Source organism: Schistocerca nitens, chromosome 6 (assembly GCF_023898315.1).
Source record: "Schistocerca nitens isolate TAMUIC-IGC-003100 chromosome 6, iqSchNite1.1, whole genome shotgun sequence".
Lineage (NCBI taxonomy): Eukaryota > Metazoa > Arthropoda > Insecta > Orthoptera > Acrididae > Schistocerca > Schistocerca nitens.
In genome coordinates this window covers 216,081,495-216,108,598 of record NC_064619.1, presented here as the reverse complement: position 1 = coordinate 216,108,598, position 27,104 = coordinate 216,081,495, and the positions used below count along the sequence as shown (strand labels likewise).

At 43.9% G+C, this 27,104-nt stretch overlaps 3 protein-coding genes across 4 annotated transcripts in view; 1 reads left to right on the top strand and 2 right to left on the bottom strand.

Annotated features, from left to right (window-relative positions):
• The window catches only part of LOC126263002 (peroxiredoxin-6-like), a 236,014-nt gene that overhangs the window by 70,969 nt on the left and 137,941 nt on the right, over positions 1-27,104 (top strand). The window lies entirely within an intron of this gene.
• The window catches only part of LOC126262999 (peroxiredoxin-6-like), a 192,794-nt gene that overhangs the window by 136,939 nt on the left and 28,751 nt on the right, over positions 1-27,104 (bottom strand). The window lies entirely within an intron of this gene.
• LOC126263001 (peroxiredoxin-6-like) lies at positions 4,511-8,416 on the bottom strand. The gene is made up of 4 exons (XM_049959962.1): positions 8,265-8,416; positions 5,255-5,411; positions 4,929-5,146; positions 4,511-4,818 (listed from the first exon to the last, which is right to left on the bottom strand). The coding sequence occupies exons 1-4, from the start codon at positions 8,345-8,347 to the stop codon at positions 4,614-4,616; spliced, it is 663 nt and encodes a 220-aa protein (XP_049815919.1). The 5' UTR covers positions 8,348-8,416; the 3' UTR covers positions 4,511-4,613.

The following is a 27,104-nucleotide window of genomic DNA, read 5'->3' as shown; positions in this document are numbered from 1 at the left end:
GAAGTGCAAAATCGTACGTACCTGAACCCTCAAAGATAGTTCTCAATGTTTGCAGAACTCTGAAATATAACCAAGATCTGTATGAATAGTTTTACAGTCTTTTTAGACATTACTTCATTTTAGATCACCACATCTTCTGCGAAAATTCAAAGGTTACTTTTAACATTGTCTGCAAGGTCATTAATATATAACATGAACAGCAAGGGTCCAAACAAATTTCCTTGAGGCACAACTGTAATTACTTCTACATCTGTCAATGACTCTCTTTCCAATATATAATGCTGCATCCTCCCTGTCAAGAAACCACGGAAGTCACAAATTTCACCTGATCAAGAGGTTATACATCCACAATATTTAGGCAGAAAGAAAGACATTTAATATCCATTCCTACAGAACTGGAGTCCAGTGTCTTACCCTCTACATCATCTTTCTCGGTCATAATCGCAGTTAATTAGTTGAATGTCTCTTAAATCATATTCTCGATCAATGTTATGATGCGTAACATGTCAATTGAACAAATGATTGAACTGACAATCTAAAAATACTAGCTGACAAACCCAGAATTGCCTGGATATTCATTTCCTCAATTTTTCATTAGAAACGGAAACTAAAGAATGAGCTGCGTTTGTAGTGTAATATCAAAAAAATTTATTTCCATATATTCGTGAAAATACCTTTGAAATTATGAAGCATTAGTACAAAGAAATTTGCATAATGTGCAAATGTATAACTACAGCTGCTTCGCGTGTCTGTAACACGATTTTGTAAACGTATATAGCGAAACGCCTCTTCATACCTCTATAGACGGCTATCGTTTTCGCCTGCAGCCGTTTGCGTTGGAAGGTGTCAGCGATTTCCTCGAATTGACTCGACTGTACGAGTGTCTTAGTAGCAAAGAATAAAATGTATTACAACTTCAAGCTTGGTACGGCATTTTTTCACGCATCTCAGGGTGTATGAAGCCACATTTCTTGAACTATGTGTCGTACAGTGATGTATTTTTACAGGTACATTCAGCGGCATATGTGGCTACTCTCTGCGAAATATGTTGCGAATAGAGCTAGTAGCAGGGAAGTAATAAGTTTAAACGTCATGCATGATGTGGCAATTCTCCACGCGTCTCATTGTTAGGACGTCAAATCTCCTGAACTATGGCCGGCCGCTGTTGCCGAGCGGTTCTGGGTGCTTCAGTCTGGAACCGCACGACCGCTACGGTCGCAGGTTCGGATCCTGCCTCGGCCATGGATGTGTGTGATGTCCATAGGTTAGTTAGGTTTAAGTAGTTCTAAGTTCTATGAGGCTGATGACCTCAGATATTAAGTCCCATAGTGCTCAGAGCCATTTGAACAATTTGAACCATCTCCTAAACTATGATAAGTAGGTGGTTCCTATTCCAACAGCGCATGTTGCCTGACAGTAAGGGATATACTTACCAAGCTAGGTTGAAATCGGTCCAATGGTTTAGGAGCTGATGTGGAACATACACAGATACACGAACACACACACACACACGTACAGCAATAGTGTGTACCGGGAGAAATGGTTAATATTTAGAGATATGATAGGAATTGTCATACGAAGCAAAAGAGTCTAGTAACTGTAGACTCCGAAGTGCATACGTTGAGAGCAACGAGCCCTTCATCGTCGAAGCTGTGGAACAAATCTGCTCTGCTACAAGCTCTTTGCTTTCCATATTTTGGGAGGAGGTAGTATGGACAAAAACAAGAAAAAAATTTGTAGCAAACATGGGCTCCACAATGCATACCTTAGGAGTTATGAGAATTTGTTCAGTATAGCAAATATGTTTCACAAGCGCGAAGATGACAAGTGCTCACATCTCTCAACGCATGCCCTTACGAGCCCATGTTTACCAGGCATTTTTTGTTGTTATAGGCTGTACTACCACCTCTCAACTCTCAAAATATAGAAAGCAAAGAGCCTATAGTAAGAGAGATTTTTTTCACACATCGAAGACGGAGAAAGGCACATAGCTCTTAAGGTATTCATTTTAGAGGCCATTTTGCATCGAATGATCGTTGCTGTCAGTACCCTGAATATTGTCTATTCCTCCTTGGGACACCCAGTATATCTGTGTGGTGTTCCTGAATGAGAAAGTGGGCAAATACCTAAGAACCAGTTTGTAGGTTCAGCGCTCGATGCCCCGTAATTAATGAAGTCCTGCCTCTTTCTTTGCTGTCACCCATCACCCTTCTCATCTCTGGGAATTTTGCGTTAATGTGAAAGATACCAAATCGCACCTGACCAAAGTTCATATCTACACCCTGCTACAACCATTCGTAATCAGCCAAGTCATTTCAGAGGGTCGAAGAAGGAAGGATGGAAGATTAGGATTTAACGTCCCGAAAACGAGGTCATTCGTGGTGGCAGAGGTTGGAGAGAGACAAGTACATAGCACTTCCAATATCAAAGCATTGCACTGCGCAGTCTACATCTACATACACACATACATACATACTACATACGGTGTGGTGGGGGGTAACGCATAGCACTACAAGTCATTCCCTTTCTTGTTCCAGTCGCAAACGGAAGGACGGGAAAACGACAGCTTCTACGATCTTTTACAAGTCCTAATTTCTCTTATCTTATCTTCGTGGTTCTCATGCGAGATGTACGATGGCGACAGTAGAATTGTTCTGTAGTCTGCCGCAAATGCCGGGCCTTCGGGGTTTCTCAATAGCGTTTCGCGAAAACAACGTCGTCTTCCCTCGAAGGATTCCCATTCGAATTCACGCAGCATTTCCGCAATACCCGCCTGTTGATCGAAACTGCGTGTAGCAAATGTAGCGGCTTACTTGTGAATTGCTCCGATGTCTTCCTTTAATCCTACCTGATGGGGATCCCAGACACTCAAGAAGTACTCGAGAATGAGACGCGCAAGAGCTCTACAGGTGAACTCCTTTATGGATGAGTCCTCCTTTCCTAGAGTTCTCCCAATAAACCGAAGCCGACTATTCACCTTCCTTATGTGTTCGTTCCATTTCATGTCGCTTTGCAGCGTTACGCCTAGATGTTTAATAGACGTTACTGTATCCAACAGCTCAGCATCAATACTGTACTCGAACACCGGACGATAGTTTTTCCCACTCATCTGCATTAACTTACATTTTTCTACATTTAGAGGCAGCTGTCATTCATCACACCAACTATAGAATTTCGTCTACGTCATCTCGTACGCTCCCACAGTCACTCAATGACACTTTAACGAACACAGGCCAGCCTTCAAGCCGAGGACGGCTTTACTTCTATTTGTACATCCAAATGCCAGCATTTACATGTTTGTAACTGACTACTTGCATCTATCCCGTTATTCGCTTAGGGTTTAAAGCTATTTCTAATTAAAATCAATCAGGCCTAGTATTTAATGTACCTTAGCAGTACTGATGATTTAAAGGGGAAAATCAAGATGGGCTGAGGTATTGATTGAAGTTTGTTAGGGAGAACATTGGACTACAGTAGTCGAGGCAGTTGTGTAAGCTAGAATGACAGGGCAGAGTAAAGGGTAACACAGGTGCCTCCTACGCAGAAGACTCGGATTCAAATCCCGGCCTTGGCACAAGTTTTAATTCATTACTTCAGCTTTTACCCTTATCAAAGATAAAACTGAGACTCAGTATATCTCCAGCAAAATATAATTACGTTAGACTATGAGTAAAAAGAATTGTTAAGAAGAAGAAGAATCCCATGTGGCTCAACGACGTGTTGTGTCTTTCAATTGGTCGCCATTTCAGCTGTTTGTGTGTCCCTAATTTACCCAAGCAGTAGTACTAGGAAAAGGTGATCCACAGTTTATCAAGCAATTTGAACCACGTGCTGTTCCTAGGCAATCTTCACATAATTGATAGAAGAAGCCTAGCTTAAGGGCAGACTGAAAAAATCCGTGGTTCGACAGGCATTCAGCCCTACGATATAGTTTCTAGGCATGTGCTATACCAACCGACTACTAGGCCCGACTAATGTTAAGCAGAGGTAGTCTAACATTAACCCACAGTTCATATTGTTTATGGTGTCTATCAAACATTTTATTTCCATGGCAAAACACTCTATGAGTTTTATGGCTGTATATTATTCTACTTTTCCGTACCACATTTAGATTCACAAGAGGAAAGTAAATGTGTTTTTTACTTCTCGCATTTTATTTATGATGTGTTAACAGGATGGATTGTAAGTGATTTTTAAGAACAAATTTGGTCAATGACTAAATGTAATCTGAGTCTGTAGCTAAAATTGCCAGCTGCTTCAACAGATGCTACAGGGTGTACATTTGTGAATCTCATATTGTAAACTGTCACGACAAAACACACGAATAAGGGAGCGATCATGGTAAATTTTTGTAACTGCTCATCAGTTGTATTGGTCTACCTATAGCCTCCTTTACATTTGTTTTGCTTCCATCTTTTGAAGAGATTATTGGCTTTATGGTACATGCAAATGATAGGCGTTAATTTATTTCAGATTTCGTCAGACGAACTTAGTGATAAATTACTCATGATTAGGGTCATGATACAAGACAGTTTATTTTCTTTAAAATATAAATGATTTACAAAACTGATATGAAGTTATGTACAAATGAGTTGTGAGATAGCATTAATATATCAGTAGTCTGTGGTGGTGCGCACGTAGTTGTTGCCGGAGGGCATGGAGACGCGCTCGACGCCGCCAGGGAAGAGTTTGGGCAGGTCTTGGTCGGGGACGTGCGGCAGGATCATCACCTTGGTGCCGGGCGTCCAGTTGGCGGGAGTGGCCACCACCTTCAGCCGGTCCGTCAGCTGCAGGGAGTCGATCACGCGCAGCAGCTCACTGCAACGCCAGCAGACACGCGTCTCATCAATCATGTACAGAGTGCAGTGTACAGTGTGTGTGTGTTTGTCTCTGTGTGTGGATGTGAAGAGTGTGGCAGCGGTACTCACTCGACGTTGCGGCCGCAGGACGCGGGGTACACCATGGAGAGGCGCAGCCGGTTGTCCGGCCCGATGACGTACATGGCCCTCACCGTCATCGCCTTCTCCACGTTGTCCTTGTCGCGCTCGTCGATCATGTCCAGCTTGACGGCCAGCTCGCGCGTCTCGTCGGACACGATGGGGTACGGGAAGTCGCCGGGAATGTCCTTGCAGTACGACTTGATGTCCTGTGGACAACACAGGGGTGATAGCCGTGAGCTCTAGTGTGATATGGAGGTGTTATGGATCTCATCTCGCTCTCAATTCAGAGTTAGCCAGTAGTGTGGAACACTCACGTTGACCCAGTCGACGTGGTCCTTGAGCTTGTCGCAGGAGAGCGCCAGCAGCTTGACTCCTCGCTTCTGGAACTCTGGGTTGTGGACGGCGATGCGTCCCAGCTCTGTGGTACACACTGGCGTGAAGTCTGCCGGGTGCGAGAACAGAACACACCACCTGTGGAGCAAAGGTGCAAATACACAGATTAAACTTAAGTACCATTCTAATCCACAGTTCTATTGTCAGTTTGAAATTGTCCTTATGAGCTGAATTCCTAATTATTATTTGATAACGTAAACAGAATTTATATTTTGGGGTGTTCTTTTTTCTACTGTACGATCAGAAATTTGATCGCTGAAGTTTTGTAGATTTTGTTTGGAAAACAAATGGCCACCATTGCCAATTAATCGTTATTTTTTAAACGTAATTATAGGAAAATGTTCTACAGATGTTACTAGGTAATGCGTCAAATATTTATAATATTCCGTTTCAGGTTTTTTAAAATCTTATTCCCGTCTCCAATACAAAACATTTGGCAACAAAAAAAAGAAAAAGTATTTATCCTCTAGAAACCCATTATAAACATTTTAACCGCTTAAAAACAATTAGTTCTCGCTAAAATGCGCATTCATGAATGATTTTTTTATGAGGCGAATTATTCAGCGTTGGTTTAGAGTAACAGACCCAAGAAATGGGTAATGGATATTTGTGAATGATATAGATTTTCCCATAAATATGACTGCTTCAGAAAGTTACAACTGCGAAAAAAAGTTAATGTGGCCACACTGTCTGACTTGTAGGAAAAGAGCTCGTAAATAGTATATTTCACGTTATCATAAACTGGATATCCAGGACAAAAATGTGTATTCCTGACATAAGATCAAACCATGAACTACTCTATAAGGAAGAAGGAATTTCACTGCTTTCGTAGTACTTAACTTAGAAGACTGTCCATTTTTTAGCAGCCGGTGTGGCCAAGCGGTTCTAGGCGCATCAGTCTGGAACCGCGCGACCGCTACGGTCGCAGGTTCGAATCCTGCCTCGGGCATGGATGTGTGTGGTGTCCTTAGGTTAGTTAGGTTTAAGTAGTTCTAAGTTCTAGTTGACTGATGACCTCAGAAGTTTACTCCCATAGTGCTCAGAGCCATTTGAACCATTTATTAGCACTAATTACACTAGCTGAAACTAGGAATCTTCTGTTAACCACATTATTAATGACTGGAGAGCGACTGGTAGTCCACGTTTGAAGTTTATAAATCATCCACAGGTGCGATGGAGTTTTATACTTTATAACAGATAAGATTTACATTTACCGAAACAACCTGCAAAACGTCGCAGAGTTACAATGAAATAAAATATGTGATTTGTTTTTTATTTGTGCAAAATCAGTGTGGCTGAGGACAGGAAATGGGTTTGGTAATTTGCGAATGAAATCAGAGTAAAAGTATAATGGCAGTAAAAATAACAGTACGATTCATGTTATCAAATTACGACACTGGAAATTTAATACGACAGACAGAAACATCAGTTATTGCGCTAAGGTCTAGTATGTTCTCATAAAATGGTGGCGGTTCTGGTAGATTCTCTATAGGGACTACTGATAGAAATACCATTTCCCAGAGTCAAAATAGGGTAACTACTAATGCTCCATAAACTTATTTCAGAAGCTTTAATAGTGAAGTTATAATTAGCCATAGCAATGCGACCCTGTGAACAAAATTAAATTATATTTGATTCTACATAGTATGTAACTGAGGAGGCGAAAACGAAAGTTACGACTGTGTCAAACAGAAAATGCAGAAAAAGGCAGATGGAAACCCAGACAGCGGAGGTTAAAAATGTTTGCACTTCGGGAGACGTGACTGGTTGAGGTAGATAGTTCTTGGGAGCATAGCTTTTTGAAAGAGAAATTTCGGTAGTCAGACGACAAACGAAAACTTCACATTAGGAAGTGGCATTGAACTCGCAGGTAGACATTTACACGAACAAAGAAAAAATTGAAGGAAAACGTAGTCGGCATATTTCCGAAAAAATATGGCGTATAGCGACAAAAGAATAGCAGAGGTAATGGTGCTTAGTGTAATTAAAGCAGGTGGTTCTGGGGAAATTAGCGTATGAAAAGAGAGCTTGAAGGTAGAAGAGTTTTGTTGTTTGCCAAGCACAATAACTGGCAATGGCAGAACTGAGGAGGATGTATCATACAGATGCTGGTTGACATTAGGAAAAAAAGCTGTTATGAAAAAGAGAACTACGTTAACATTTAATAGCCGTCCGGAGAAGCCGTGCGGTTCTAGACGCTACAGTCTGGAGCCGAGCGACCGCTACGGTCGCAGGTTCGAATCCTGCCTCGGACATGGATGTGTGTGATGTCCTTAGGTTAGTTAGGTTTAATTAGTTTTAAGTTCTAGGTGACTGATGACCTCAGAAGTTAAGTCGCATAGTGCTCAGGGCCATTTGAACCATTTTGAACATTTAATATAAATTGTTTCTGAAAGTATTTCAGCGTAGCTTAGCCAGATATGGAAGAGAAGTACGAACAATTAACTGTACAGACAAGATGTAAATACAAGCTTTGGTGGAACGGAAGAACGCTGAAGCTTGGATGACTAGATCGGAATGCTAATGAAGAGATACTGAAACAAGGCGGAAAAACACATTCATGGCACAACTTAGTTAAAAGAAGGCGTTGGTTGATAGAAGAAAGCCTCAGGCATAACAAAGTCTTTCATTTAGTAACAGAGGTAGTTTTACAGAGACAAAAAGATTAGCTTAGTGTGGAGAGGAACATGAACCAGTTTCCGCTTCGAAGGCCACGAAAACAAAATTAGGGAATTAGATTGCAACCTCATTCACTTTTACGAAGTGGAACGCACAGGTAGATGGACTAGTTGCTGTACAACAAGGCAGTGACATCTTGGTGTATTAACTAATTGTTTTATAGACGCATGACGTCGTGGGAAACAAAAATAGCGGTATTCCGTAGAAAGGTGAAACAAACAGAAATGTGAGTATTGCAGCTGGGGTACTCACGAGTCGCCTTTCCATTTGTAAAAGTCCAGCGGCCCCTGCGTGGAGGGCGCCTTGAAGTTGGGTACGATGCTCTCGAGCTTCATGCTGCTGCCTCTGTGCCTCTGTACTGGTGGTCGGTGGTGTGCGGACTGACTTGGGAAGGCTGCGGCCGCTGCTTATATCTGCCGCGCTCCGTGCTGCGTCACCCAACACTCGTGCTGCTATCGGCCAGTCACTGCAAGAACGCTGCGCGCGGCTCTCTTCACCCGTGCTCCTCACCGGCGAGAAATCACTGCGTCATTCGTACTGTCATACGCAAGGCCTGGCTTACTCCCACCCGACAACTGCTGCTTTCCAGCGGAAGCAAAACAACAGGCGCTCGTTACTGCTTCTACACCTACATCTACATATATATACTCCACGTATCGCCAGATGGTGCATGGTGGAGGGTACCTTGTACCAATACCAGTCATTCCCTTTTCTGTTCTGCTCGCAAATGGAGCGAAGGGAAAACGACTATAAGCTTCCGCTCGAGCCGCGATTTTCTTATCTTGTATTAGTGTGCTTACGTGAGACTTACATTTGTGGCAGCAGAATCGTTCTGCATTAGTGTTTCGCGGAAAGGTCTTCTCTAGCGAATCCCATTTCAGTTTACAAAGCATTTCCGCAATACTCATGTACTCATCGAATCTACCAGTTACAAACCCTGCAGCACGTGTCTGAATTACTTCGATGTCTTCCCGTGATCCGACCAGATGGGGGCTACAAATATTTGAGAAGTACTCAAGAACGGCTCGCACTAGTGATCTACATGCAGTTTCCTTTACAGATAAGCTACAGTTTCCTACAGTTCTCCCAATATCCGAAGTCGACCGTTTGCCTTCTATTCAACCCACATTACGTGCTCGTTCCATTTCATGTCGCTTTACAACGCTACGCCTATTTAATCCATGTGTCTGTGTCAAGCAGAGCACCAGTAACGTTGTACTGAACGCTACAGGGCTGTGTTTCTCGAGTTTTCCTCGGCGGACAGAAACAGCACCAGAGATATCAACAAGTGTGTCAGCCATACAGAACACTTTGTTTGTCTAATAGTAAAGGAAAGTAAGTTCGAAGTCAGCATATCCACAGTGCTTATGAATTACTCGGTTGTTTATTCAAATGGCTGGTATGTGTTGGAATGCCAGGTAGTGAAGACTCAGAACAATAATTCCTCTGAGAGTGCTGAGGTGAAATGTGTGTTTTCCATGATTGTCGATGTGGAAATCCTCGCTTCGATTGAACAGGTTTTCTACTATTTGTAATTCAGTACGATGAGGATATGGTCCCGTAATCCAAGGAATGGCCAGTAGAAATACACAGTTCAACCAACGCAGATCTGTTGGGCTGTACAAGGCGAGTTTGTCGCCCATGTTAGGTGCACCGTTCTTGTACAGTGGATATTAGTGAAGCTTGACATTCTCAGGGAGGGGACGATGGTCTGTATATGGTTTATTAAATAAAAAAATTTTAGGCAAAAATTTTAATTGCTACACCGCAACTTTCCTATTACAACTGAAGTACGGTAACTAGTTTCTGTTGCTATCAATATCATTTTCAGTCACTCAAAAAGTAAAAAAACGGTCAATATGCTTTGGAAAGTATCATTACCTGCAGCAATGCAATGACATCCATTGGTCTTGATAGTCTTGGTATTTACTAATGCATGTCATTTCATGATTACAACTAATGATGCTTTCCAATGCATCCACCGCTTTTTTACATTTTGAACGATCTGCAGATGGTTGTACGTAGCAAATAAACCTGGTCATCGTACTTTAATTGTAATAGGAAAATTGCGCTCTAGACGTTAAAAAAATTGATGTAATAAACAGTGCATATTGTTTGCCCTATGCACCTTTTGCCGCACTGACAAAGAATTTCATCTATACTCACCTTTCGCAAAAGATCATCGTTCACAGATCCCAGATAAACTGCTGTCTTAGCCAGTTGGATATATGAAAGATTACCTGCGTTTAAGAAGGGTCAATACAGATGAAAATCTTCGTCAGTGTGACAAAAGCTACACAGGACAAAAAATAAGCACTGTACAAAGCGGTGCATCGCACACCAGCGCTAAACCCGCCTTCTAGTCCAACTAATCTGCACTAGCGGAACACTGTATTTCCACTCTACAGTCCATGAATTACGGTAAAGATACTGGTCATAGCCTCATTGTATTGCGATTCAGTGGTCAAGGAAGCTGTGGAAATAATATTAACAAACAACCTGCTAAACCGAGATGAAGGTTTCCGTTTCGACATACCATGGAAACCATTCATTTCACGTTTGCATTCTCAGAAGAATTATTGTTCTGAGTCATCACTGTATGCCATTATAGCGGAAACAAACAAATCAATATCTAAACCTTCTTTTATGTATCCACTGATTAATATCTTTTGCATAGTTTCTGGGGTAACTCATCATTTATAAAGATAGTTCTGATTGCACAAAAGCGATTAGTTAGGATAATTTGGCGTTCATTCACGGTCTTCTTTAAGTCACGTCTTCAGATAGGAATTTTGTCAACCTCAATATGTGCATTACCTACTAAATTCCTCACTATGAGAAAACCACTGATGTTCATAGCTACAACAGCAGAAAGAGAAATTATCTACATTAGCCTGCCTAAAGCTGTCAGTGGCTCAGAATGGAGTTCCAAAGGGAACCACAATAATCTTTAATCATTTGCCCAATGACACAAAATTTTAAATCAGTCCTGACATCCTTTTTAACAACTCTCCTTCCATATAAATCTATACTACTATATAAAGACAAGTCGGTGTTTGAAGTTGTTACCAAAAATCTCGGAAAGCTCTTGACTTATTTACGTCAAAATTTTACACGATTGTCTAATAAACAGTTGGACAGATAAAGACTATATATTTTTAAATGTATATGGTAAATAAACCTACATAAACTCAGTCTGAACCGACCTTGGAGGGTCCAGTGGTATCGACAGCCGATAGACGTCACTTGGATGCGGATGTGGAGGGTAATGTGGTCAGCACACCGCTCTCCCGGCAGTAAGCAGTTCTAGCGAACGGAGCCGCCACTTCTCAGTCAAGAACCGGGTGGTTATAATTAAACTTCCCCTACTTAACGCGTTATAGCACGGAAGCTGATTACTGTACGAGTATCAAAATTGGTAGCATTAATGTCCAGAGTATGGGGTGCATGATTACCACGCGTCACAGCGCCACTGACTAGTTCGAACTGTGGCCATTAGGTGCCGTGACCAGTCATCGTGATTCATAGTCCCACACACCTGAACAGTCGCTGTGCAGTTGTTGACGTGTCAACATGAGCTTGAACAAAAGGAGCAGGACATTGTTGGTGAAGCTCTGTTACCAAAACAACAGTAATGCAGCAGCTGCACTTCGAGTATATCGCCGGTTGAAAAGATTATGGAAGGGTCCTCTTTCTCCGTCTGCTGTGCGGAGCACGATGAAGAAGTTCGAGTCAACTGGAGAACTGGGCGTCACTCCGGGAAGAGGCCGAACATGGTTGCACAACAAGTGGTTGATGAAGTCGCTGTTGCTGTGGCAGACAACGCTGCTCGCAATTTCCGATCGTCAGGCAGTCCGCGTGCTGTGTCACAACAACTGAACATCCCTTTGTCCACTGTATGGAAGGTGTTTCGAACCATTATGATATCCGTACAAGAACCATATCGTACAGCAGCTTGCACCACAGGACGTTCAACGAGATGTTGACTTCGCTCACCACTATTTCGCAAGGATTGAAGTTGACGACCATCCTATGGACAGATGATGCTCATTTTTCTCTGATAGGTGAGGTGAACACAAGCCGAGTGTGGGGATCTTCACCTCCAGTCTCTGCGCATGAAGTGCCTGTGCATGGTGAAAGTGTCAATGTATGATATGGCTGCACTGCTACGTTCATCATTGGCCCATTCCTTTTTGAACAAGTTGACTCTCAAAGACCAAAGATGTGCAGTGTGATTGGCCAGCGTTACTGCTATATGCTTCGCCAGCATGCCATACCCACCCTACAGGAGAGAGATGCATTGAACCCAACAATTTTCATGCAAGACGGGATCTCACCGTACATCACTCATGAAGTTCACCTGCTTCTAAACACATTTGGAAACGACAGAGTTATCAGTCTGTCGTTTCCAAGTGATGACCGTCACGCTCATCTGATCTCACTCCCTGTGATTTCTGGTTGTGGGGCTACCTGAAGGACAGAATTTACCAGGGGAGCATTCACACTTGTGCTCATCTGAATCGCAGCACATCAAGAGAGGTAGCAAGCATACCTTCGGACATGCTTCTTTCTGCTGTGTAGAATGCAATACTGCGCTTCCAGACTCTTCTGGACACTGATTGGCGCCATATTGAGCCTCTGTCGTAGCAGTAATGGTACCGGTATGTAATCTGATGATGTACCGTACCAGCACAGTAAAAGTGTTTCATTAAAATTGACGCTACATTATTTCTCTTCCCCATGTCCATGACATTAATGTCACCAAGTTTGGTCCTGGTACGGTAATTAGATTCCGTGTTAGAACGTGTAAATTAGGGAAAGTTTGATTATAACCACCCAGTAGCTCCTCAATTGGCCTCACAAGGGCTGAGTGCAGCCCGCTCGCCAACAGCGCTAGGAATACCCGGGCGGTCACCCACCCAAGCGCTAGCCAAGCCGGACAGTGCTTAAGTGCGGTGATTTGACGGGTATCGATGTTACCGCTGGAGGTAGTCCGTTGATATACACTCCTGGAAATTGAAATAAGAACACCGTGAATTCATTGTCCCAGGAAGGGGAAACTTTATTGACACATTCCTGGGGTCAGATACATCACATGATCACACTGACAGAACCACAGGCACATAGACACAGGCAACAGAGCATGCACAATGTCGGCACTAGTACAGTGTATATCCACCTTTCGCAGCAATGCAGGCTGCTATTCTCCCATGGAGACGATCGTAGAGATACTGGATGTAGTCCTGTGGAACGGCTTGCCATGCCATTTCCACCTGGCGCCTCAGCTGGACCAGCGTTCGTGCTGGACATGCAGACCGCGTGAGACGACGCTTCATCCAGTCCCAAACATGCTCAATGGGGGACAGATCCGGAGATCTTGCTGGCCAGGGTAGTTGACTTACACCTTCTAGAGCACGTTGGGTGGCACGGGATACATGCGGACGTGCATTGTCCTGTTGGAACAGCAAGTTCCCTTGCCGGTCTAGGAATGGTAGAACGATGGGTTCGATGACGGTTTGGATGTACCGTGCACTATTCAGTGTCCCCTCGACGATCACCAGTGGTGTACGGCCAGTGTAGGAGATCGCTCCCCACACCATGATGCCGGGTGTTGGCCCTGTGTGCCTCGGTCGTATGCAGTCCTGATTGTGGCGCTCACCTGCACGGCGCCAAACACGCATACGACCATCATTGGCACCAAGGCAGAAGCGACTCTCATCGCTGAAGACGACACGTCTCCATTCGTCCCTCCATTCACGCCTGTCGCGACACCACTGGAGGCGGGCTGCACGATGTTGGGGCGTGAGCGGAAGACGGCCTAACGGTGTGCGGGACCGTAGCCCAGCTTCATGGAGACGGTTGCGAATGGTCCTCGCCGATACCCCAGGAGCAACAGTGTCCCTAATTTGCTGGGAAGTGGCGGTGCGGTCCCCTACGGCACTGCGTAGGATCCTACGGTCTTGGCGTGCATCCGTGCGTCGCTGCGGTAAGGTCCCAGGTCGACGGGCACGTGCACCTTCCGCCGACCACTGGCGACAGCATCGATGTACTGTGGAGACCTCACGCCCCACGTGTTGAGCAATTCGGCGGTACGTCCACCCGGCCTCCCGCATGCCCACTATACGCCCTCGCTCAAAGTCCGTCAACTGTACATACGGTTCACGTCCACGCTGTCGCGGCATGCTACCAGTGTTAAAGACTGCGATGGAGCTCCGTATGTCACGGCAAATTGGCTGACACTGACGGCGGCGGTGCACAAATGCTGCGCAGCTAGCGCCATTCGACGGCCAACACCGCGGTTCCTGGTGTGTCCGCTGTGCCGTGCGTGTGATCATTGCTTGTACAGCCCTCTCGCAGTGTCCGGAGCAAGTATGGTCGGTCTGACACACCGGTGTCAATGTGTTCTTTTTTCCATTTCCAAGAGTGTATAAACAGTCTCAAAAATTCTTGACCAGGTTACTTTAAACTTTTGCACAACACATAATAAACACTTAGACGAACTTACGCTATTTATTTCATAATTTTAGACGATACTCTAATAAACGTTGATACAGACGTATGTAACATTTTTTTAAAACACAAGTCACACATAAATATGTGTGTACTCTATGAAGGGGAAACTATGTCAGCAAAAATCTCGAAAAGTTCTTGACCGATTCAGCTTTCCAACTGACAGGGGCCATTTTACTTTTTTAAGCAATAATGTGCAAACTTTCTATTTCAGTCGACTACGAGAAAGAAAAGCCTGTATTGTGAAAATGAGTGGCTTCGTTTATTTCTCACAGTAAGTTTTGATTACGAGTCCAGGGTAGATTAAAATTATGTAAAATAGTGTCGTTTACGCTACTGTCCACACGCATCCAGCAGCGGGTGAGGTCTCCCATAACCAATGACAAAAACCGGTTGTTGAGCGACTGCAACTCCCATGAGGGTTTCTTTGGAAAAAATAATAAACAAGGCTGAAGGACGGAGTAGCTGAGGGATGGATGGACAGAGAGGGTGAGGGGAGGAAACTGACTATACAGTGGGAAGGAGCAGATGTACGGAGAGAGGGGGGAGGAGGAGATGGCGAGAAATGGGGGGGGGGGGGAAGAATATAGGCACAGGGCGGGTGATGGACAGAGAGAGAGGGAGAGGGAGATTGTGAGTATATCCAAGTTCCATTCGTATTTAGCAATTGCGAAGCATGGCTGAGTTCGCTCTATTTTTGTATAAACACTTGTGACATCGATAGTAAAAAAAAAAAGTTAAATTTTATGTAAGTTATATGAGTAACGTTAAAGTCTAACTATATTCGTTTTTAAATTGCTTTTTAATAAACCGTAAATGGCAAGTGATTAGCCCTATTTACAACAAATCATATACTGTGTTCTTAACTTTCCCAATGTGTCGTTTCGCATGATTTCACTGAAAATCATACAAAGGATATACATATAATAACTGTCGGCCGCTGTGGCCGAGCGGTTCTAGGCGTTTCAGTCCGGAACCGCACTGCTGCTACTGTCGCAGGTTCGAATCCTGCCTCGGGCATGGATGTGTGTGATATCCTTAGGTTAAGTTAGGTTTAAGTAGGTCTAAATCTAGGGGACTAATGACCTTGGATGTTATGTCCCATAGTGATTGAAGCCATTTGATTCATATAATAACTGTCTAGCAGGTCCTCTTTCTTTTGACTTTACCAACAGCACGGCATGGCACAAACACATGTAGTTAGTGACTGCAATACACAAAAATCACTGGAACTGACATGCATGTTTGGTGATTGTAAGAGAATTGGCGACGTAAGAGTGATAACCGCTGCGAACAGAACTCAGGGAAAATGAAAAGTTTTTCTAAAAAAGAGAAGACACTAAAATCAAGCCGAGTGGTTCTAGGCGCTACAGTCTGGAACCGCGCGACCGTTACGGTCGCAGGTTCGAATCCTGCCTCGGGCATGGATGTTGGTGATGTCCTTAGGTTAGTTAGGTATAAGTAGTTCTAAGTTCTAGGGGACTGATGACCTCAGGAGTTGTCCCATAGTGCTCAGAGCCATTTGAACCATTTTTGAACTAAAATCAAATACAAATTTAATTGTTGCGAAGTCTTTTCTGAAGTTATTTGTAATACGTGTTGCCTTGTACGAAAATGAGACGTGGACGACAAGTAGTTCGGACAAAATGAGAGCAGAAGAGTTTGAAACGTGGTGCGACCGTAGAATGCTGAAAAATAGGTAGGTAGATGGAATAACAAATGAAGAGGTACTGAATCGAACTGGGGACGAAGGAAAACTGTGGCGCAACTTGACTAAAAGAAGAGAGTTGTAGGTAGGACATATCTTCAAACATCAAGGAATCGTCAATTTGATAATGGAAGGAAGTGTAGAGAGGCAGCTGTAGAGGCAGAAAAAAACTTGAATACAGTAAGCACGTTCAGTTGGATGTGGGTTGTATTGGTTATGCAGATGTAAAGAGGTGCAGAGAGTTGCACAAAACCATTCTTCGGACTGAAGACTGCAACAAGAGAACACATAATGGAAACTGTTTACTTTTGGTACTGAGAAACTAATTTCATTTATAGGTCACATGCATTCTGAGTAAATGGGTTGAACTTAACCTACTTTCTTAAACAAACTAGAAAATCACTATAGGTACATATTGTGTCCAATATATGCAATACTGCATGGATGACGCGGCTGTAAGAGGAAAGCAGTTGAAGAGGGCGTTCCTCAAACAGCGCAAGTCACTGACGGCAATAGAGAGAGACGGAGATACACAACAAGACAACCCGTCTCGTCAGCAACCTTGGCCGCTGTGGCCGACTATGCCATTACGTCAGCCCAGGCACTCCCGCCACCAGAATGAGTCCTTAGTCGGAGAGGAAAGTAAGAAGTAATTACGGCACTAATCTAAGGGTTCTAAATTAGGTACATGTAGCTGGAAATTCTGCAACCGAATTAATAGAAGGCGCATAGGCGATGTGATTTCCTTCTCAAAATTGGAGCCTGTGTTTGATGCTGATCGACGTCTTCTTACGATACTTACATTTCCCATGTTACTGGGTAAGAGCAGCGGTGATCACATTATTTTTCACCCTGAAGTTTGTTTCAGTCAATGCTCACATATTCTGGGTGGACAGAAACAGTCTGAAGAGCTTGTAAGGGTGTTGCAGGATAGGTTGTGCTGACAAATAATTGTTAAGAAAAAATCAATACGTTGCGCCGTTTCCGAGTTCATTACGATCGAAGTTGGTCAGTCAGGCCGTTGCGAGCGCAAATTCATGTGGCCCGCCAAGGATGGTGTTGGCAAACGTGTACTTTGTTTGATTTCCTTAAACTACACAAGAGAGAGATACAAAAATAGGACATGGGACGCTAGTAAGGATCAAAACCGAGCCGAAGATTGAACACTCTCATGCCCTATCATCTACACTGGTGGTAGTCAACCTGGTCTCTACAGCCCACTAACTGGCATTCTAGCTCATATGATGAGTGGTTAAGACTTGGGGATTTTTAATAACATTTTCACTAGGTTTTCGTAATATTTGTGAGCCGTGCTCCGGCTCGTGTTTGTGCCGTTGACGGGTTGGCGTCGTGTATTCGGATTGTGACCTCTCGTTTCTTAGTCCGTTCACTGACGCCACTTCGTCTACTCGCTTTGTCTGTCCGTGAGTGGCAGCAGCGGCGTTTATCGATAACGAGTACTGTGCTACTGTCTTTGGAGCGAGCCGGCCGGTGTGGCCGAGCGGTTCTAGGCGCTTCAGTCTGGAACCGCGCGACTGCTACGGTCGCAGGTTCGAATCCTGCCTCGGGCATGGATGTTGGTTATGTCCTTAGGTCAGTTAGGTTTAAGTAGTTCTAAGTTCTAGGGGACTGATGACCTCAGATGTTAAGTCCCATAGTGCTCAGAGCCATTTGAACCATTTGAATAGACAGTTTCGTCTTAACCCTGTCTGCGTACTAGGATTTGGTGGAGGCAACTTGTGTAATTAAATGCTTGTCATTTGACGATGTTAACTGTTATTCTGGCGTGGTATTGGCTATCGCATCTTAGGTGGATTTTGCGAGTCTGCTGGTCGGCGTTTAAGCTGTCTCTAGTTTGAGTTGCCATCCTGTTAAGCGAGCATAGCTCTTAGCTGCCTGGCTCGCCACTTACGCAGCTGTAGGGACTTTTTCTCAGGTCGATCCCTGGAGCACTGTCTGTGGATCACTCCATTCTTTATTTGGTCTGATTGTATCAATTGTTTAAAAATAATATTTTGTTTAAATTATTCCTATTGCTTGTGGCCTTCAGCCGACAAATAATTGGAATTCTTTCTGAATAAGGCCGTCAGTGAAGGTTGTGTTATAGTCATTTTTTTTTAAGTGATTGTTTTAAAAAAATTATTTCCTTAAACAAAGTGTACGTGTTTATTGTGCAACCAACGGTAACTGATTAGGCTCTGTCCACACCTTTTCCTGCTTTCCCTAAGTCCCATGTTTCAATTTGGACACAAAGTATTTGGTAAGTGATCATTGTTTTTTGCTTTAACTTGCTGTAACTCTGATTTACAATTTTGATAAAGTTAATTCACTTCCCGACTTCATAAATCACCATTACTGCGGCACCGGAGCGCAGTTAAAAATTGCTACTAACAGAGATATAAAAGTGAGCCGTGGGTAAAAAAGATTGACTAGCCCTGACCCACGCTATCAGAACAACTGACGGTAACGTATGTGGAGTGGCCTCTTGGATCTGCGCACGCAGCAGCCTAATTTGTTAACTTCATTGCTAATTAGCTCGGAAACGGCGCAGCGTATCGTATCTTTTTCTTAACAATTATTTCTCAGCGCAACCTACCCTGCAACGCCCTTACAAGTTTTCTGACTTTCTGACTACGTGTTGATAGTGGCTATACTGGTTTCAACAGTCTAGACATAGATTGTTTACCGGTGACTGCATCAAAGAAAGACGTAGATAATTTTATTCAGTCCCCACTCTTACTTTCTGCTATAACTTCCATACTTTGTGTTACTACATATTTGCTACTGTCAGTACTGCTGAATCTTTACTTTTCGATAAAACCATTGCTAACTTCTCTTTGGCCAACGACATAGAATGTTATACGGTCCTGGATCGAATTCTCGCGCTAGGTTAATGACGAGGGGTTGGCGTGCTGGTCAGTGTGGATGTGGTTGTTAGGCGGTTTCTCAGATCCCACTAGGAGTATACGAGGGCAGTTCAATAAGTAATGCAACTCATTTTTTTTCTGAAACAGGGGTTGTTTTATTCAGCATTGAAATACACCAGGTTATTCCCCAATCTTTTAGCTACACAACACTATTTTTCAACGTAATCTCCATTCAATGCTACGGCCTTACGTCACCTTGAAATGAGGGCCTGTATGCCTGCACGGTACCATTCCACTGGTCGATGTCGGAGCCAACGTCGTACTGCATCAATAACTTCTTCATCATCCGCGTAGTGCGTCCCACGGATTGCGTCCTTCATTGGACCAAACATATGGAAATCCGACGGTGCGAGATCGGGGCTGTAGGGTGCATGAGGAAGAACAGTCCACTGAAGTTTTGTGAGCTCCTCTCGGGTGCGAAGACTTGTGTGAGGTCTTGCGTTGTCATGAAGAAGGAGAAGTTCGTTCTGATTTTTGTGCCTACGAACACGCTGAAGTCGTTTCTTCAATTTCTGAAGAGTAGCACAATACACTTCGGAGTTGATCGTTTGACCATGGGGAAGGACATCGAACAGAATAACCCCTTCAGCGTCCCAGAAGACTGTAACCATGACTTTACCAGCTGAGGGTATGGCTTTAAACTTTTTCTTGGTAGGGGAGTGGGTGTGGCGCCACTCCATTGATTGCCGTTTTGTTTCAGGTTCGAAGTGATGAACCCATGTTTCATCGCCTGTAACAATCTTTGACAAGAAATTGTCACCCTCAGCCACATGACGAGCAAGCAATTCCGCACAGATGGTTCTCCTTTGCTCTTTATGGTGTTCGGTTAGACAACGAGGGACCCAGCGGGAACAAACCTTTGAATATCCCAACTGGTGAACAATTGTGACAGCACTACCAACAGAGATGTCAAGTTGAGCACTGAGTTGTTTGATGATGATCCGTCGATCATCTCGAACGACTGTGTTCGCACGCTCCGCCATTGCAGGAGTCACAGCTGTGCACGGCCGGCCGCACGCGGGAGATCAGACAGTCTTGCTTGACCTTGCGGCGATGATGACACACGCTTTGCCCAACGACTCACCGTGCTTTTGTCCACTGCCAGATCACCGTAGACATTCTGCAAGCGCCTATGAATATCTGAGATGCCCTGGTTTTCCGCCAAAAGAAACTCGATCACTGCCCGTTGTTTGCAACGCACATCCGTTACAGACGCCATTTTAACAGCTCTGTACAGCGCTGCCACCTGTCGGAAGTCAATGAAACTATACGAGACGAAGCGGGAATGTTTGAAAATATTCCACAAGAAATTTCCGGTTTTTTCAACCAAAATTGGCCGAGAAAAAAAAATGTGTTGCATTACTTATTGAACTGCCCTCGTACTAGGCTGGTTCCCATGTTCCGACTCAGATACACGCAACGCAAACCCTTAGAACACTTTATCGTGCTTGCACACAGAATTTACTCTATATACAGACAGATTGGGTACAATGCTTCTGTTCTGGAGGAGTATGGGGGAAGTGAGGGTGTTGAAGAAGAGACTGATGACCTTCGATGCTTGGTCTCGTTACACACTTGCTCTGCAGCAGCAGCCAGTATTTGGGCGGAAAGAAGAGAAGAGGTGGTGACGTGAATTTCCTGATCGTCAGTGTTTGCACCAATCTCATGGATTAAATTCCGAACTTACCCGCATTGTCTCACGAAGTGAAGTCATGTGATACTGCTGATGGTGATTCCAGAGGAGTAGTCTATGTGCCTGCACTGGGTTTCAGTCTCTCCCTTCCCTTCATCCATAACAACACAGACTCAACACTATATTAGTCGACCACAATACTATTGTACTTGGGAGTGAGGATGCATCGGTCGGCTTATCGTGAACCATTTCATAGCATATCCACAAATGTCCTGTCAGGGTTCACAGTGCGATTAGTTTTCCTTACTCACCATTGTACGTGTTTACTGCAAGGTCATCGTGTGTTTCCCATAACGGCCACGAGAGGCCAAGTGCAGTATTGTCGTAGTCGACAAGTACAGGATAGTGCACAAGCGCTCATCGCAGTTATCCACACAAATACACACTTGACAGTTCATAAAAGGACGGAAGAAGGCAGTGGCAAACCATCTCCACTACGGCTTTGCCTAGAATGGTGACGCAGCATTACCGCATCTACACCTCGCCCCCCCCCCCCCCGGACATTCCATACGTAGGGGGCTACTTTGACTTTAATTTGCAGTAACCTTTACATCAGAATCAAATTTTATTACATAAACTTTTAGGTTATAGTCTACAAAGTAGGGTAGGTGGAAATAAAGCCCCGCAATTTTCAATTTTTCTAACATTGTGTTCAATGAGAGGTAAACTTTAAACTTCAATTGAAATCAAAGGTTGAGTTTTTACCTATAACCCTTCCAAATTCCAACTTTATCTGATTATTAATTACAAAAAATATACAATTTAACTAAAACAAAAATTACGGGGTTTCACCTCACAAAATGTGGTAAAGCCCCTCAGTGCACCCTTAGGGACCGTATAATAAAAACACTTAAAGCAACCCTTTATAATATTGTTGTGTTGAAGCCAAGTTACTCAATACAATACTGAACTGAAATATCTCGTATATATTGAAACATAATGATTAAAAAATAGTACTTCTTTCTGAATGAAATGAAGAATAGTAGCGTAACCTGGAAGAGTTCAAGCAATCTAGGTACCTTGCAAATAGTGCCCTTTGTTAGGTCCTTTGATTCTTCCTTGAAGTCTTCTTCTTCTTCTTCTTCTCCTCCTCCTTCCTATTCACATGCTCCTTCGCTAAATAGTGGGTCCGCATCTATATCTGAGCCACTGTCATAATGTGAAAAGTCTGAATCTCACTGAGAAGAATAATCAGCTGCATGCTTCATCTGTTTTCTCATCTTTTTTGACATTTATGTAATGAAATCTAAATTACATCGTTTTGTTTCTAAAGCATTCTCTCTTCTTTCTTTGGCATGTATTTCATTCTCAGTAGCAACGTTTTCTTCTCCCATTCATCATTCTTCCATTCGTTCTTTATTGCGTGTCGACATCAAAAGCACAGATTCAATTCTCTGCCAAAAAAGTTTCTCTTAAAAGTTTATTTTAGACAGCGAAGTTATATCTTCAGATCAGATAAGCTGACGCAGTGTGTGTTGAATGTCGTCTTTTGCTGGGTTATCACTGAAGAATTATCGACACATTTCAGGAGCTGCGGGGATTTACTCCAAAATATCTGCGGAGATTTCCGCCACTTTCTGACAAATGTAACACCTATGATTTTAGTGACCAACTGGAACAATTATGTTCACAAGGAATTGAAGTTTAAATATAGCATTAACAACGAGTAATTCTTTTATTCTTCTTCTCAAACTCTACATTACACAACATTCAAGTAAAACGCCAGAAAAGTTAAATGTAAGTAGTAAAAAACTGGTTTACCTCATTATCTCAACTGTGAAGCGCCCTGCCTCGACGAACTTTCGTGGGACAATAAGTTACAATAAGATAAACCTACCACCTGGTGGTCATCTCCTGAGCCGATGGCAGTCAATTAAAGTACTCTGTGCAGGTTATTACTCCATACGGGGCTTTACTCCCACCTACCCTAGTGTTCTTCTGAAGCAATCGATTCCATGTGCTTCCAGTGGTCGCAGGCGACCCCAGAGTCTGTGCTGCGATAGGTCGAGGTGAAAGTGCAGTCCCGAATTACTCTATAAAGTGTATCAGTGCTCGTGGCTAACATTTCGGGTACTTGATGAGGCAGTGATAATAATAAATATGCAAACTGTACCTGAGTTGCGTGTCTGCTTTCATTTGGTACAGTAGAGCTGATGCATGCAGTACAGCGGTTTGTGGCGCTGTTATCAAGTTAACCCAGTTCCACTCATATTATATCGTAGAAGTCCTGTCACAGGAAATGGTGTGCACTTCCATTAAAAAACAATGTGTTATAAATCAGCCCATGTCAAGAAAGCGGATAGATTGTCCACTACAACTTGGCGAAGACTGCACCTCCATATGTTTACTCGTTAAGTATATATCTGGGGTGGCCTATCTTACCTGCCTCGCCCTGAAAGTACTAGAACGGCTGCTAACAATCCTGGAGACGGGTAAGGATCCTAGTTGAGGGGCGTCAGAGATTTGACCCTTCCCCCCAAAAAAATTTAGTCGCAGTGTTTATATCTTTACACATTCGTATATCAACTTCCACATTTCTTAACTTACAGAGAGTAAAGTAGCACGAAAACTGTCTCTAAAATGGCAAGGATACCAAGAAAATTACGAGTAAAATGTTCAACATCAGATTCTTTTTAGTTTCTTTTCTACGTGGATGGGTTGGCGTCCTGATCGCCAACGAGGTAAATGCCTACAGTCATCTGCCAACGACAAATCAAACACCGTTCATGAAATCACAAATAGGCCTGACAAACCACAGGGACTAAGGCAAGACGGAAAGTGAAAGACACTCCCCTAAGAACCGGGGGGCCCGTAACAAACAAGTGCAAGTATTTTTACTGCTTTATGTTTTAATCTTTTGTTACTGGTGACTTAAAAACAAAAGCGTATTACCAAAACGTTTGTATTCTGGGACATCAGAAGACCACGGACTTTCAAACATTTCCAAAAATGTAATGTTCGAAAAATTCTTCATACAAGCTAAAAGTTTTTTATGCATTATTAGCGATATCAGTCTACATCTACATCTATACTCCGCAAGCCACCTAAGGGTGTGTGGCGGAGGGTACTTCGTGTACCAGCGTCATTTCCCTCTTTACCTGTTCCAGTTGCGTGCCGGCCACGGTGGGCAAGCTGTTCTAGGCGCTTCAGTCCGGAACCACGCGACTGCTACAGTAGCAGGTTCGAATCCTGCCTCGGGCATGGATGTTTATTATGTCCTTAGGTTAGTTAGGTTTAAATAGTTCTAAGTCTAGGGGACTGATGACCTCAGATGTTAAGTCCCATAGTGCTCAGAGCCATTTGAACCAATCCAGTTGCGCATGGTTCGGGGAAAGAACGATTGCTGGTAAGCCTCCATGTGGGCTCAAATCTTTCTAATTTTATCTTCATGGTCTTTTCGCGAGATATACCTAGGAGGAAACCATATGGTTCACCGTCCTAGGAACACACACTCTCGGAATTTTAGCGGTAGACGGTACCTTGATGCAGAAGGTCTCTCTTGCAGCGGCTGCCACTGGATTTGGCTGAGCATCTCCATGACGATTTCACGCTTACTAAATGAACATGTAACGAAACGTGCAGCAGTTCTTTGGGTCTTTTCTGTTTCCTCAATGAGGCCTATCTGGTACGTTTCACAGACTGACGAGCAACATTTAAGTATTGGTTCAAAGTGTTTTTTGTAAGCTACTTCCTTTGTTGGTAGAGTACGTTTCCTGGGGAGTCTTCCAATGGATCTTAGCCTGGTATCTGCCTTAACGCTACTAATTTTATATGGTCGTTCCACTTCAAGTTGCTCGGTAAGTATATCCTAGATATATTATGGTAGTAACTGCTTCCAGTGATTGTCCTGTAATTTTTTTAATCATACAGTAAAGGGCCTTTCTATCTATTTATCCCCAATATATTACATTTGTTTATGTCGAGGGTCAGCAATTCGAATAATACGTTCTGTAACGAATGTTATACTAATAACAATATTGCGCTGTAAGTATTAAAATACACTCCTGGAAATGGAAAAAAGAACACATTGACACCGGTCTGTCAGACCCACCATACTTGCTCCGGACACTGCGAGAGGGCTGTACAAGCAATGATCACACGCACGGCACAGCGGACACACCAGGAACCGCGGTGTTGGCCGTCGAATGGCGCTAGCTGCGCAGCATTTGTGCACCGCCGCCGTCAGTGTCAGCCAGTTTGCCGTGGCATACGGAGCTCCATCGCAGTCTTTAACACTGGTAGCATGCCGCGACAGCGTGGACGTGAACCGTATGTGCAGTTGACGGACTTTGAGCGAGGGCGTATAGTGGGCATGCGGGAGGCCGGGTGGACGTACCGCCGAATTGCTCAACACGTGGGGCGTGAGGTCTCCACAGTACATCGATGTTGTCGCCAGTGGTCGGCGGAAGGTGCACGTGCCCGTCGACCTGGGACCGGACCGCAGCGACGCACGGATGCACGCCAAGACCGTAGGATCCTACGCAGTGCCGTAGGGGACCGCACCGCCACTTCCCAGCAAATTAGGGACACTGTTGCTCCTGGGGTATCGGCGAGGACCATTCGCAACCGTCTCCATGAAGCTGGGCTACGGACCCGCACACCGTTAGGCCGTCTTCCGCTCACGCCCCAACATCGTGCAGCCCGCCTCCAGTGGTGTCGCGACAGGCGTGAATGGAGGGACGAATGGAGACGTGTCGTCTTCAGCGATGAGAGTCGCTTCTGCCTAGGTGCCAATGATGGTCGTATGCGTGTTTGGCGCCGTGCAGGTGAGCGCCACCATCAGGACTGCATACGGCCGAGGCACACAGGGCCAACACCCGGCATCATGGTGTGGGGAGCGATCTCCTACACTGGCCGTACACCACTGGTGATCGTCGAGGGGACACTGAATAGTGCACGGTACATCCAAACCGTCATCGAACCCATCGTTCTACCATTCCTAGACCGGCAAGGGAACTTGCTGTTCCAACAGGACAATGCACGTCCGCATGTATCCCGTGCCACCCAACGTGCTCTAGAAGGTGTAAGTCAACTACCCTGGCCAGCAAGATCTCCGGATCTGTCCCCCATTGAGCATGTTTGGGACTGGATGAAGCGTCGTCTCACGCGGTCTGCACGTCCAGCACGAACGCTGGTCCAACTGAGGCGCCAGGTGGAAATGGCATGGCAAGCCGTTCCACAGGACTACATCCAGCATCTCTACGATCGTCTCCATGGGAGAATAGCAGCCTGCATTGCTGCGAAAGGTGGATATACACTGTACTAGTGCCGACATTGTGCATGCTCTGTTGCCTGTGTCTATGTGCCTGTGGTTCTGTCAGTGTGATCATGTGATGTATCTGGCCCCAGGAATGTGTCAATAAAGTTTCCCCTTCCTGGGACAATGAATTCACGGTGTTCTTATTTCAATTTCCAGGAGTGTACATACTTATATTAATAACAGACATTTGTTTATTATCATTAATATTTTAAACAATCAAACCTGAAATACTTACTTTAAAAATAACTATAATACTATATATAATAAATATAATACTACATAATAACTATAATAATATTAAATAACTATAATACTACATAAGAACTATAGCACTGTAAAATAACTTAGAATAAAAAACAGTAAAACGCGCGGCACGCATCGCGCTCGCATTGTCACTTTCAACGGTAATGACCACCCAAAATCCCCGAATAAATCTACTTTCTAATTCTTATTATAATATGGTGAGAAACGAAGCAAAAGACGAAGCTTTCAAATAGTATATAATGATTACACTGTATACGTTTTTAACACCTCTGGGATGTTGCTGAAGGCGTTTAGTCCCCGTTACGTACGGCTGGCTTTATCCATGAAATGATGCATAAAATTTAGTATGAGGTAGTTTTAGGACATTAAATTTTACGACATATCTGAAAGTACGGGTGTGGCGCATGTCCCTGAAACCGAACTTTTTGATAATGCGCTTTTGTTTGTTAAGGCGTCAATAACAACGTATTAAAACACCAACTAGCATAAAATGGTTGTCCTTATACATCACAGGTACCTGGACTACAAGGAAATAATCACAGAAAGACTGACATGTGTGTAGACCTTTGTTCACATTTGTAGTCGCAAGTGGATCAGTCGTAATGTTTATTGAAGCCTTTGACTTTAGACTCAGTAAATTCTCATGACGTAAAAGTTGTAAGAGTTTGTTACTACTACAGCTCTTAAACCAGCTGTATGATACATGTACTTCTGAAATTTTCGGAAGAAT